At 42.2% G+C, this 14,525-nt stretch overlaps 2 protein-coding genes across 2 annotated transcripts; both read right to left on the bottom strand.

The window, feature by feature from the left end:
- Nucleotides 1-3,814: 3,814 nt before the first annotated feature.
- Nucleotides 3,815-8,715, bottom strand: LOC115245241 (zinc finger protein with KRAB and SCAN domains 3-like). Its single transcript, XM_029823459.1, has 4 exons — nt 8,685-8,715; nt 6,981-7,994; nt 5,946-6,431; nt 3,815-4,856 (listed from the first exon to the last, which is right to left on the bottom strand). Exons 1-3 carry the CDS (start codon nt 8,713-8,715, stop codon nt 5,989-5,991), a joined length of 1,488 nt encoding a protein of 495 aa, XP_029679319.1. The 3' UTR covers nt 3,815-4,856; nt 5,946-5,988.
- On the bottom strand, nt 8,280-13,964 carry LOC115245252 (zinc finger and SCAN domain-containing protein 31-like). The gene is given in 4 exon segments (XM_029823475.1): nt 8,280-9,170; nt 9,720-10,730; nt 10,733-11,032; nt 13,057-13,964. Coding segments are annotated over 4 exon segments (1,920 nt in total). The 5' UTR covers nt 13,223-13,964; the 3' UTR covers nt 8,280-8,727.
- Between the last annotated feature and the right edge of the window lie 561 nt (nt 13,965-14,525).

Consider the following 14,525-nt stretch of genomic DNA (forward strand, 5'->3'; position numbering starts at 1 on the left):
ATATATAATGGATGCCTTTTGCCCTCCCCCCCCTCCCCCCTCTGTGTGTCTAACAATAAGTATAATTTTTATATTACGTGTACAATGCTTGTCACATTTTCGTTGTTCTCTTTTTACGTTTGATAAATTAACATTCAGTTAGTTGAGTGAGTTATTCTCCTTATCGCTTATATTGACGATTCTTATCACCTCGAAGACGATATATGTATGTATACTACGACGACTGTTAAACTCGCCCCGCGTACGCACACGCGCATGGCATAGAAACGGTTTAGTAACTTGGTCCTCTTTAATTGGGAGTTTTTATATTAATGTTCGACCGTGTTCGGTTCCTTCTTTCTCATTCGTACATTACTGTTGCTTGCATGTTGTTATTTCTCTATCAGATGCTCCTCTCCTTACATTCGACTTGATATATATATATAAATCGCCTTATCATAAAACAGTTTCGACTGTAAAGGATTAAATCGATACAAATGCGACACGAATAATTGCTCTCGGTTCATACTATGATATATAGTAAGATAAAAAAAAAATGTATTCATGTATATAATCGCGAATATCAATCCTTATCTAGGCAACGTCGATTTATCAAATTCACAAAAATTCATTCCCTCTCTAAAACAAATTTCCAACTTTATAAGATTCTATATTATTTTCAAGCATTCGAAAAAAAAAATATATTTATGAAGAGAGATGTGTGAAATATTTTATATAGTTATATAAAATTAACAAAATATATTTTTATTTTATATAATATTAAATTTTTATATGTATAAATGATTTTTTTACTTTAGGTTGCTCGGATAAGGATTAATCCGTCTCTCTCTTTCTCTTTCTCTCTCTTTGACGTCTTCATATTATTTGTCTTATAAAACGAAAAAGTTCCAAGACGAATGCGCCCAATTTGCGAGGTTACTGTTGTTTCATTCAATACGCGCTATACGGACAAAGAACTTTGCCCAGACGTGAGAAACGTATGAGGCATGATCGTCCTGGAGCCTGGCTTAAATCATCTGTTGCATCTCTCTCTTTCTTCCTTTTTTTAAATATTAATAGCTGTGCCCATATCTATCTCGCGCTTACGAGTATCAATTCTGTGACTTTTGCGATCTCATCCTCTCGACAATTGGCCTTCTATTACAATAGGGATGTTCTTTTCTTGCTCCTAATTCTTTCATTGAATATTTTCGCGTCGATAAATATCGATTTCATGGCAAGATTTCATGGCCGCCGTCTCGTCTGCGTGTTTTAACTTTATTAAATTGGTAAACAGCAAAAATCAATCGAATAATAAATATAAATATTTTTATTAATAAATTTTTTTTTTATAGTAATTATTTTTATATTGTAATACAAAGATAATAAAAATTTTTAATATTTTTGTCAGTGTTAATTATCTCGCAGGTTTTATTAGCAAATTTTAAATTTAAAAATTATTTTGTTACCAGCACAAATGTGTGTATATGGTACACGAAATCATGCCACGAAATATCGTTTCACTTTTTGTCACTCTTCTTGCTTACGATACTAAAACTACTGTAAACTGTGCCACGATGTTCGCGTACCCTCGATGGAACTCACTTGGGACTCAACTTGATACGGTCTCGTGGATCATGCTCATCCTCCTTTACGTTACATCTTTTTCCTATTATTGACTACCGTTACGAGTTACTCTATTAATTATAGATTCGATTGACTGTCGAGTATTGTAATACGGTACAAGAGAGACGAGTATTTATAGGTAATCTCAAATATTACGAAAAAACGTGGCCGAGTTGTAGAATTACGTGCGTTTCGTAAGACTACTAATCTACTTTCTTGCGAGATGACTTTATACGAGTCGAGATACGAAATATAAGAACAAAATACGAGCAACGTCGACGAATGAGTCTTGCAGAAAATAGATGAATTAAAAGTTGGCTTAAAAGAAATTTCAATTTCTGTAAAACCTCTATCATTATTTCATTATTGTATGCAGGAAAAAGATCCAACCCGCAATAGATACATCGATATTATATCGATAGGCATATTAAGAACGGATAATTGCCTTTCAGGTCAATTATTTTATGCTTTTATCACATCCGCGTATTAATTTCGTTGCTTCTTTCAGTTATTATTGCATTAGTAATGTAGTGAAAATTTTATTCCACGTATATATTTCTCATATCTTATTTTTACATTTCAGTGCATCTCGACGTTACCCGCCCGTCGCGTTCTCGAGAGGAAGGGAAAATGAATCGTAGGTAGGAGACCTCCGAAAAAACGGCGACTTCTCTTCCCGTTCATCGCTGCATTTCTACGGCAAAAAGAACGATCGAAGTCTACTCACTTGGTGTCGATATTTTTGTACTAACTAAAATCACTAAATCTCTCTTTCTCTCGCTCACTGGGCGCTAATCTCGTTAACGATAAGCGTGTACGCCGTTCCGTGAACCACTGTACGTTTAATTAATTAAGTTCGATCAATCCCTCCCGCTATCTTACAATCGCTCGTAAAGTTTTTCGTACCAAAATATGTCTAAGTTATATTAAAAACGCTTTAGGGACGTGCGCGTGGATACGGGGGAGAAAATATGTAAGGGTTTAAAATATACGACGAGAGAAAATTAGCGTCACTTTTCCTTCTCGCTTATACATGCGACCGCCTTAGGCAACTAAGATAAAAGGGATGTAATTCAAGCGCAACTTGTTGACTAGATCGTAAGTACTTTTTCTCCTCTCCTTATAATTCCATCCAGCTCCTCCTTTCTTCTTTTTGGTCATATCTTTAGTATGACGTTGCGAATTGCATCTTCTACAAAACGCACTCATACACGATTCACTCTTTTCATTCTTCTTGCTCGAAGCGTAAAAATATCTCTCAAATAATATAATATCTCTTTATCAGTATATTCAGCTTCAATGTATCGTATGCTACAAACGCGAATTTTTATTACATTGCTAAAATATAGGAATCGCGTATTCGTAAAAGTAATCATATGACTAGATTTTATAAATTAAAACAAATAAATTGAGCAACAATTTCTATTAATACTAAGGATGTAAAATGTTAATCGATTTCTTAAAGTTCTATATATATAAATAATGTGTATATAATAACAAGATATATAATAAAAATAAATTGATAATATTGTATATCAAAGACTTTGTCCATAGGAACTCTGGTAATAATGCAAACGTGCGATGAGAAAAGAACATTCGTTAAAAAGTAATCTCATAATTCTTTGTCACATCAAGTATTAAAAATTTAAAACAAAAGATATGTAATTTCAATATTCTATAAAATGGAATATCCAAATGATATCACCGACAGATATCGAAGAGAAATCCGCGAAATTCGGGATGTATCTCTTTCGCGGATGTAAAAAAAAAAAATATCGATAAACTTGAACGAAACGTTACAATTGCTCGTGCTTTTAACAACCGAGGAAATGATGTGTTCCATAATTCAGTGTAGCAGTACGACCGACCCTTTTGCCACCGAATGGTCATTTCTGCATTCAACAGGTGGTCCAGTTTACGTGAAATGTTGATGAAAACTTTCCACGAGTACTTGCGCGTGCGTTACGTTAAGGATCCCGGCAAAAACCCTGCAAGAGTGCACCATTAAATGCGCAAACGACCTTACATTATCTGCCCTCAGGTGACAGTTGTTATACTCGAAATAGTTTTATAAAAAAAAGTATAATATAAAAAAACTTTTATAGCGATAATTAAATTTGCGATAGTTTCATCAGTACATCACAAAATTCTAATTCTAATTGCACGTTTTGAGATCATCTTTTTAGTAAATAAAATTAATAGAGAGATATTTTTTTCGTTGAAGAAAATTAAAAGTTTTCTCGTTTTCAGAAAAAAAACAGAAAAAACAATCAGTGTAGATTTTTATCATCGAGCAAAGATGGATGAAAAAAGTGCTTCTTTAAACTAATATTAAGAAACTTATTGCACTATTTTCCGCCATCGACTTTATCGCTGCTCATTCCGAGAGAGCATCTCGATTCGTCGTTCTTGCGAATTCACGAAATGAGATGGTGTATCTGCGATGCTATCATATCGATCTTCGGCGCGAAAGAATGCCCAAACATATTGAAATATTGATATCGTTTTATGTCGAGACATTCTTACGCGTCAGACTTGCCTAAAAATAACTAGCGAATCAAAATACAGATCTTCTCACTGATGGAAAAGAAGTTTCTCTATGCATCGAAGAAAGAGATCTCAATGGTCGGCCAGTTTTTTTTCTTTTTTTTTTTTCCTTTTTGTTACGCTAATACTTTATTCAGGGAACAGCCAGTTGGAGAAATCAAGCACAGAGGTTTCGAACGGAGAAATTGAAATTTATTATAGGCGGAACTTCTCATCGGAAAATATATAGTCGGCAACGATTGAAAAATTAATGGCCGGTTTCATCGATTTTCGTTAGCAAAAGTATTTATCTGTTGGAAATAAGCGCGCGAAGCTCTCTTCTCGACCTTCCGGTATCAAGGAGAAAGAGAGAATCGGGAAAACGATCCTAAAAATAGAACCGAGCGAAATACGAGAGAAGCGCGATGCGGTGAAATATTCAGAGAAACTTCTTTCCACGAGTGGAGGAGACGAGCGCGAGATCTAGAGACGCCGATATGTCAATTACCTTCTCGTCCTCGTTCCCAGTAGCAGCCGCCGAGATTTTTGTCGCCCTCCGCCCATCCGCGACGTTTAAAGCCGACGAGTAAATCGAATTACTTTGCGCTTACCGAGAGATACCCGTTGAAATTGGATGTTACCGGAGATTCGACGTCTGATCGTCGTCTGCGATGCACAAAAGAGCGAAGCTCTTCTCGACAGTGACAGCAAGTCATTAGCCCGTTCTGCAATTTTGAGTAAAATCTTATCGATTAATTGGAAGACATCTCTTTCTTTCTCTTTTCTTTCTCTTTTTCTCTCTCGTTTACCATTTCACGTATTCTCCAATCCGAAGCAATCCAATCTCTCCGGACTTAGCGGAGAGCAGAATTCTCGTTACGACAAATTCCGAGACGGTCGGATCTCGAGAACGCGTTTAATCGCGCTAATATCCTTTCGAGAGAGAGAAAAAAAGTAGAAAATTTCACTTAAAAAGGAGAAAGAGAAAGAAAGAAAAATTTTGATAAATCGACAAATAAAAGTAAGATTTAGATGCATCCGAGATTTTTTACTCATTGTCAGTGCATCAAATTGAAATATTTGAGACACAATGAAAAAATATCTAATGAAAAATAATTTAAACTAAAATGCCAATAGGAAACAAAGAACGCTATAATTTATCACAGATGCCCGAAAGTCCCGATATTAAATCTCCTTGCACAAACGCGGAATTTTTTTTTTAAGCTCGAAGATAAAAGAAACACGAGGATTTGTTATCGAGCGCAATAAAATAGACTTGACTGCTGACTCGAATTCCGTGCAAAACAATCGAAATCAATCGCATTCGCACGACAATGAGAGGCCTGCAGCGATTTACCGTGTATTTATGTGTGTGTATGTGTGTGCGTGTGAGTGCGTATGTGTATGTCGTCTTCCCTTTCTATCCTTTTGGTTTATGAATGGATACAAAGATGTGTATCTGTGCAGCATACTATGTATTTCTACATCGCCGGTCAACGCCGGATAACGTCACTGCAATCTTCTACGTTTACGTCGTGCTTGACCGGCTGCAAATTGCGGATTGATCGGTTAGCACGAGCGCGCTATTAGGTCTAAATACGAGAACAACGGTCACGATCGATCGCGGGACTATCGCGGCAAATTAAAGTGCCCGTAACTCACGCGAATAGGTATATGAAAACGCAAAGTTGCTCGCGACACGCGCAAGCTAAGAATTTTCCAACGGGAAACGATAAAGAAATCCAACGTTAATTTTCAACGAAAGAGAAATCACGATAAAGAATTGATTCCGCGAACGCGGAGAATCTACCTACCTGTAATCGCCGTCCGGCGCGTCGTCGGCATCCCGGTTACGTCTTATGACGGCGCGTCCACGTCGTAGCTGCTATCGCTCTCGTTCTCGCGCTGACACGCCGACTCCAGGTGCTTGTTCAAGTAAGACTTGAGCGCGAACGACTTGTGACACTTGGGGCACTCGTAGTTCTTGTCGGCCGAGTGGGTCTGCATGTGCGCCCGCAGATTCGAACGATCGGCGAACGCCTTGCCACAATGAGCGCATCCGTACGGCTTCTCGCCGGTATGACTGCGGAGATGACCTTGCAGCAGCCAGGGCCGCGAGAACATCTTGCCGCATACGCCGCAGCTATGCGTTAGCTTGTGCGTGAGCACGTGCATCGCCAGGGCGGGCATGCTGACGTACGCCTTGCCGCAATGAATGCACTTCTTGGCCGATTGCGAGTCGATGCTGCGATGCGTCTGCTTGTGCCGCGACAGATTCGACGAGGTCGCGTACTGTTTGCCTGATGAATAAAGAGAAGAAAGGGTGCGGGTTGACTGGAGAGAATATTCACACAATGTAAAATGTTAAATTGTATATCTCTGGGATTAACGTATGCATGATATTTGTCAACTTAAAAATTAATAATTTAGTATTATAAATTATTATAAACTTATATAAACATATAATATAAAGTATACTCGTAATCTCTAATATATTATATCAACTTTAAAAATATTTTCAACATATTTTATTCGCAAAAAGAATATTATACAAAATATCCTCTCTTCTGTTCTTTATTCATATAAATTTGGTGTGTGAGATAGAGTATATTTAAAATATAATTAAAAAAAATATGAAACCATACTAGATCGATAAATTTATATTACACGAGTAGGCGTTAAAATATTTATCTAAAATAAATTAAAAAAAAAAAAATATGCGTGAACAAAACAAAAACTAGATAAAATCAATTAATTCTAAAGAGAAACCAAATGAAGAAAAATATCGAGCTAAATATATTGTAGGATTAATTTAATTTATCCTCATTTTATATCTACATTCTACTCACCGCACTCGCAACACACGTAACGACCAGTCTTGGAGGTCTCGGGTGTCTCGATCGGTTCGGTCTCTTGATTCTTTTGTACAGGAGATGCCTTCTTGTTCTTCGATCTGCCGTCCGAGACGAGCAACGTGTCATACGTGTAACTGGCCGGTTTCACCCCATCCGTTTGCTCGGTAATGGTCTGCACCTCCTTGTCCCTCTGCGACGGCTGCGAGTTCGGGTTGCTGTTCTCGATGTCACTACTACACTCGGAAGTCGGTGGCGTCAACGGCGGGGTCGTCTCGATCTGCTGCAACGGCTGCTGCTGAGATTGTTGTTGCTGCTGTGGCGGCGGCGGTGGCGGCTGATGCTGTGACTGCTGAGCGACGATCGACGTGCACGGTATAGTGGACGTGCTGTACGTGAGTAGAATCTCCTGTACCGGCGACAAAGGTATGAAGACGCTGCCCGAGGGTGGTACAATAGTCGCGCTAGGTTCGTAAATGATGCTGGCGGCCGTGGCGGGTTGCTGCTGCTGCTGCTGCTGCTGTTGTTGCTGCTGATGATGATGATGACCGTAAATGGTCGAGCCGGCCAGATCTATCGTATTGACCTGATAAATCGGCTGCTCGGCCGGTTGGTAGACCGTCATCTCCTGGACGTCGCTCGCCGGCGCTTCGATCACGCTCTGAGGACCGATGGCTACGCTCGGTGGCGGCAATGGTGGCAGCGATCGCGATAGTTCGAGAAGATCGTGCGCCGCCTCCGTCTCCGCCGCGGAGCGATCCTTGAACATGGACGACACGTGGCTGGGCATCAGCACGCCGCAGGACGCCGTGGGAGCGAGTCGTATCCTGAAATCGTTGGCTGTCCTCGAGTGCTCCGGAGTGTCTTCCAGGTGATAGGACGTCGTCGACGACGTCGAGGAGACGGCGGAAGACGATTCTCCGACGGATGTTGGATGGTACAGCATCGCGATGGACGTTGTCGCCATCGCGGTTTCGGGTCTCCCGGAAGCCGTTCGCACGACGCTAATATCTAATGAAAAATAATTTAAACTAAAATGCCAATAGGAAACAAAGAACGCTATAATTTATCACAGATGCCCGAAAGTCCCGATATTAAATCTCCTTGCACAAACGCGGAATTTTTTTTTTAAGCTCGAAGATAAAAGAAACACGAGGATTTGTTATCGAGCGCAATAAAATAGACTTGACTGCTGACTCGAATTCCGTGCAAAACAATCGAAATCAATCGCATTCGCACGACAATGAGAGGCCTGCAGCGATTTCCCGTGTATTTATGTGTGTGTATGTGTATGTCGTCTTCCCTTTCTATCCTTTTGGTTTATGAATGGATACAAAGATGTGTATCTGTGCAGCATACTATGTATTTCTACATCGCCGGTCAACGCCGGATAACGTCACTGCAATCTTCTACGTTTACGTCGTGCTTGACCGGCTGCAAATTGCGGATTGATCGGTTAGCACGAGCGCGCTATTAGGTCTAAATACGAGAACAACGGTCACGATCGATCGCGGGACTATCGCGGCAAATTAAAGTGCCCGTAACTCACGCGAATAGGTATATGAAAACGCAAAGTTGCTCGCGACACGCGCAAGCTAAGAATTTTCCAACGGGAAACGATAAAGAAATCCAACGTTAATTTTCAACGAAAGAGAAATCACGATAAAGAATTGATTCCGCGAACGCGGAGAATCTACCTACCTGTAATCGCCGTCCGGCGCGTCGTCGGCATCCCGGTTACGTCTTATGACGGCGCGTCCACGTCGTAGCTGCTATCGCTCTCGTTCTCGCGCTGACACGCCGACTCCAGGTGCTTGTTCAAGTAAGACTTGAGCGCGAACGACTTGTGACACTTGGGGCACTCGTAGTTCTTGTCGGCCGAGTGGGTCTGCATGTGCGCCCGCAGATTCGAACGATCGGCGAACGCCTTGCCACAATGAGCGCATCCGTACGGCTTCTCGCCGGTATGACTGCGGAGATGACCTTGCAGCAGCCAGGGCCGCGAGAACATCTTGCCGCATACGCCGCAGCTATGCGTTAGCTTGTGCGTGAGCACGTGCATCGCCAGGGCGGGCATGCTGACGTACGCCTTGCCGCAATGAATGCACTTCTTGGCCGATTGCGAGTCGATGCTGCGATGCGTCTGCTTGTGCCGCGACAGATTCGACGAGGTCGCGTACTGTTTGCCTGATGAATAAAGAGAAGAAAGGGTGCGGGTTGACTGGAGAGAATATTCACACAATGTAAAATGTTAAATTGTATATCTCTGGGATTAACGTATGCATGATATTTGTCAACTTAAAAATTAATAATTTAGTATTATAAATTATTATAAACTTATATAAACATATAATATAAAGTATACTCGTAATCTCTAATATATTATATCAACTTTAAAAATATTTTCAACATATTTTATTCGCAAAAAGAATATTATACAAAATATCCTCTCTTCTGTTCTTTATTCATATAAATTTGGTGTGTGAGATAGAGTATATTTAAAATATAATTAAAAAAAATATGAAACCATACTAGATCGATAAATTTATATTACACGAGTAGGCGTTAAAATATTTATCTAAAATAAATTAAAAAAAAAAAAATATGCGTGAACAAAACAAAAACTAGATAAAATCAATTAATTCTAAAGAGAAATCAAATGAAGAAAAATATCGAGCTAAATATATTGTAGGATTAATTTAATTTATCCTCATTTTATATCTACATTCTACTCACCGCACTCGCAACACACGTAACGACCAGTCTTGGAGGTCTCGGGTGTCTCGATCGGTTCGGTCTCTTGATTCTTTTGTACAGGAGATGCCTTCTTGTTCTTCGATCTGCCGTCCGAGACGAGCAACGTGTCATACGTGTAACTGGCCGGTTTCACCCCATCCGTTTGCTCGGTAATGGTCTGCACCTCCTTGTCCCTCTGCGACGGCTGCGAGTTCGGGTTGCTGTTCTCGATGTCACTACTACACTCGGAAGTCGGTGGCGTCAACGGCGGGGTCGTCTCGATCTGCTGCAACGGCTGCTGCTGAGATTGTTGTTGCTGCTGTGGCGGCGGCGGTGGCGGCTGATGCTGTGACTGCTGAGCGACGATCGACGTGCACGGTATAGTGGACGTGCTGTACGTGAGTAGAATCTCCTGTACCGGCGACAAAGGTATGAAGACGCTGCCCGAGGGTGGTACAATAGTCGCGCTAGGTTCGTAAATGATGCTGGCGGCCGTGGCGGGTTGCTGCTGCTGCTGCTGCTGCTGTTGTTGCTGCTGATGATGATGATGACCGTAAATGGTCGAGCCGGCCAGATCTATCGTATTGACCTGATAAATCGGCTGCTCGGCCGGTTGGTAGACCGTCATCTCCTGGACGTCGCTCGCCGGCGCTTCGATCACGCTCTGAGGACCGATGGCTACGCTCGGTGGCGGCAATGGTGGCAGCGATCGCGATAGTTCGAGAAGATCGTGCGCCGCCTCCGTCTCCGCCGCGGAGCGATCCTTGAACATGGACGACACGTGGCTGGGCATCAGCACGCCGCAGGACGCCGTGGGAGCGAGTCGTATCCTGAAATCGTTGGCTGTCCTCGAGTGCTCCGGAGTGTCTTCCAGGTGATAGGACGTCGTCGACGACGTCGAGGAGACGGCGGAAGACGATTCTCCGACGGATGTTGGATGGTACAGCATCGCGATGGACGTTGTCGCCATCGCGGTTTCGGGTCTCCCGGAAGCCGTTCGCACGACGCTGTAGTTTTCTCTGCGAGAGAGACGATCGATTCTGTCGGCGATGGAGTCGTCGGTGACGTCGTCGGGGTGCATGGCGTCACGGTGATCACGGTGGTCGTCTCCATTCGCATTGTCATCGAGCAATCCGTTGCGGATATTGCATCCGTGGAGATAACGGATAACGACGACGGCGTCGACGACGACGATGATGATGACGATGTCGTGGTCGTTGACGCGGTACTCGCGACCACGTCGCTCGATGCTTCTTCCTTCAAGGACTTAGCATCGGGCACGACGGAAGTCATCGGTTGCGTGTCGGGACACTCTGCGGGAATCATAAAGATCGAGTTTGAGAGTTCGTGATAATTCCAGTTACCGCGCGAGACGTGTAAGAGAGGAAAACAATACGTATGTAAGGCTGATCGATTCAAATCGGGTCTTATTATTGCGAGACGTCTCTGTTCGCCGCGGGGGGTGTAATATAGCTTTCTTCGCTTCCGTTTGAATTTTTAATCGAGATTTAACGACGCCATGGGCTTTTAAATAGCATAAGAAGAGTATCCGATTCTCGTTACCGGCGCGATAGCAAAGAGTGTCGAATCTTGATGATAGCAGGAAATGCAGCGATAGACGATGGACGGGGGTGGAAGAGGGGAACAAAAATGTGGGTTGCACAATACGCGGATAGCGGAGGTGGTTGAAGGGGGGAGGAAGGAGAAGTTGGGAGAAAGGTAGCGAGGGATTATGACGGCAAATATGTTAGAAACGAGGTCAAAGGGGTTGGCAGCGGAGAGCCAAGAAGGTCGCGCGGAGTAAGCGGATATAAAATTTCACGATAACTCTGTTATGAAAGAGCACGTAACGTTTTTTAAGAGCAACCGACTTCCTTACGCCACCGTCGGCAGGTCGATCCGTTTTAATAATATTTCTGCGTCGTTGTTTGTTTCTGCATGCGGGCGAGATAAATTTCTATCGCGATCATGAGAGTTCGCGAACGGATCGACGTCGCTATGAATTATTATGCGAATGTATCGTGGATGTCCTGCCCTTCTCGCATAATACTGTTTCTCCGTTCGTGTCATATATCAACTTAGGATATGTGCAAAAGTTTCGCGGAAATATCCCAGTGTCATATAGGTATTGATATTCTAAAGAGAGATATGAGAGTATAAAAGTTACATTTTTTTATATACATACATCTTTATATTAATAAGATCATTTATATTAATTTGAGACGTAGGAAAATGGTTAAATTAAAGTTTGATTCCTTTTTCCCTTTCAGCATAAAAATTTACAAATTATTCTTCTCTAAGTAAAAAAACAAGAAAGGCAGAAAGTGCCTTGATTTTAAATGCTTCGATAATTTTACTACTTGCTCAAAAATCAATATACACTTTTATGGTTCTCGATGTAATTTTTAGATATCATATATTTTGTAATAATATACGATAAAACATCTCACCGCAATTAATTTCTTTAATTACTCTACCTTTGACTCGTTCAGCAAAATTTCAATAAAGGACAACGCTGCACTTTGAACGTTTCCGCGAACTATTTCAGCTAATTCCGAAACTCTCTCGTCTCTTTCGTGACGACAATGTGCTATAACACGCGCATTGCCATTACGATGATTCTGAGCGTCGCCTTTGTAAGTGCATTTACTGTCTCGGCAAGTTTCGCATGCCATTTTCGCACGAAGAGAGTTTACGGATGCGCCGTACAAGTAGTAATATGCCACGGGGAATTCCACGGACAATTAAGGTCGTTTCGTTGCGACCAGGCAACGCGCATTGTCGGCAATTACGCGGTACGCACAGCGGCTTGTGCCATTATCGCTTGATAATTCGATACAAACGGGCCGGCGCGTTTATATGCGTCCAAGTGAATTTCACAAAGTACCGCTAAAGTGCTAAAACAATCGCGAGAGAATAAACGAAAAAAAAAAAAAAAATAACTATCGTCTTTTTTTAAATATCTTCCAAAGAGAGAGAGAAATTATTTTAGTACGCAAGGAAATATATTAATGTAATTATTACATTTTAAATACAATATATATTTATAATTATTATATTGTAATATAAATATATATTAATAAATATATTAATATGCATATCGCGGAATTACATGAGAAGCTTTTTGTAGTTTTAAACAATATCTTTTTTTTTCTATTATTTACATATTATAATACACCACCTTTCTTGCCAAGTTTAGAATGAGAATCAATCGAAATTAACGCGGCAAAAAAAAAAAAATAAATAAATAAAAATAAAAAATCCTCGCAAAAAAAAAAAAAAAATTGTCGCAATGGCAACCGCTTACAGCTTTGGGGAGAAATATGACGAAACGTACCTTGTGCAATAGGGGGTGCGACGTGCCCCTCAGTGGGCGAGACGAGCAGCTGCATGGTGGTTGGCGATGGCGTGCTCCTTCCGCGACCCCAGCTCTCAAATCCTCTGGCAACGCTGCTTATGTACTTGTTGCACAGGGCCTTCTTTACCATGTAACAACGCGGCATCTTGGCCTCTGATCGTCGTTCACTTCTCACCGGGATTAATATCGCGGTGTATCGTTCTAAGATCACCAAACAACCGTTAAGTAAACAATCCTCTCTCGAGTATCTTTTCCCTCGTCGTTTCTTCGTACCGCGAAAGCGAGTACTTTATTGCGAATAAATACGTTCCCGTGATGATTTGCGAAGTATCAATCGCAAAGTATCGATCGTCAAAGTATCGCGTTTCCCCCTCGCACCAGGTTGCACTGCCTTCTTATTACCTCGGCGCGCGATATTCTTCGTTCGATATACCGTTAAGTATAATCGTCCTCGCGGAAACGCTGAATTTTATCTTCCACCGGACGTCGATCGATCCCTCAATCGATGCTCCAACTGTCCGTCCCATCCGCGCGTTTTCTCTCGGATCTCCCGAGACGCGACATGATCGTCTCGGCGACAGATCGGATTGTAACTTTTACACGGAATTCCTGTAGCAAGGAGGTGCGAGAGAACGACGTTGTTCCCTTAGGGAAAATAAAACAGCTCAGCTTGACAGACAATTCGCCCGGCGATATATCGCTATTTAATCCTAGACGTCGTTGCACGATTATTCTCAATAGGACTCCTGTGTAAACGTATATATACATATATATGTTTGTATAATTATATATAAGGATGAATGTGTGCGCGAGCGTACGTACGATCACCGGTGTCTTCATACGCGTATATATGCATTCGTATTAAAATATCTCTCAAGTGAAGCAAAGCTGGGAGGAGCTCCCGATCGAGTCCGCGCGAACGGGGGGGGGGGGGGGAAAGGTAGTTTCTACGCGCGGTCTCTCAGGTCGATCGGGGGTGCGAGATTATATAAGTGGTTGGTGGCGAGAAGCGTGTGCGCGGCTTGCCTTTGCTTTGTTCCTCGAGATTACCTTGTTTGTAGTATTGCTTTCGTTGTATATATTCACGGGTGGACGATTTACATTCTCTACGCCGGTCTCATGCCTGTCTGCGTGTCTCGTCGTTCGCGTATATCGGTCTATGTGCGCGTTCCATCCATATCTGGTTTATCTCTCTCTCTCTCTCTCTCTCTCTCTTTCTATCTTTCTCCTACGCTTCACCACCGCGACTTCGTTATCCCACGTTTCCTCCGGCAGTGCATGCGTCGCCGGAAACGGTCGTGCGCCGAGGTTTCCGTCGCTCTAGGGGAATCAAACGTTTCACTCGCCCGGTTGCTCCAGGTGATATCTCGTCTCGCCGATTCCCAATGACGTCGCTGCCCTGGGAGGCGCGTATTTCGACGATAACATTCTCATCGTGACAATTTAGA

The sequence above is a fragment of the Formica exsecta genome, unplaced genomic scaffold (assembly GCF_003651465.1).
Source record: "Formica exsecta isolate Colony F162 unplaced genomic scaffold, ASM365146v1 scaffold933, whole genome shotgun sequence".
Lineage (NCBI taxonomy): Eukaryota > Metazoa > Arthropoda > Insecta > Hymenoptera > Formicidae > Formica > Formica exsecta.

Coding starts and splice junctions, on each gene's coding strand:
- LOC115245241 (XM_029823459.1), bottom strand. CDS start 8,715: ATGCCGACGACGCGCCGGACGGCGATTACAG. Junction 7,995..8,684: donor GCGCCGGACGGCGATTACAG/GTAGGTAGATTC, acceptor ATTTTTCATTAG/ATATTAGCGTCGTGCGAACG. Junction 6,432..6,980: donor TTACGTGTGTTGCGAGTGCG/GTGAGTAGAATG, acceptor TTTATTCATCAG/GCAAACAGTACGCGACCTCG.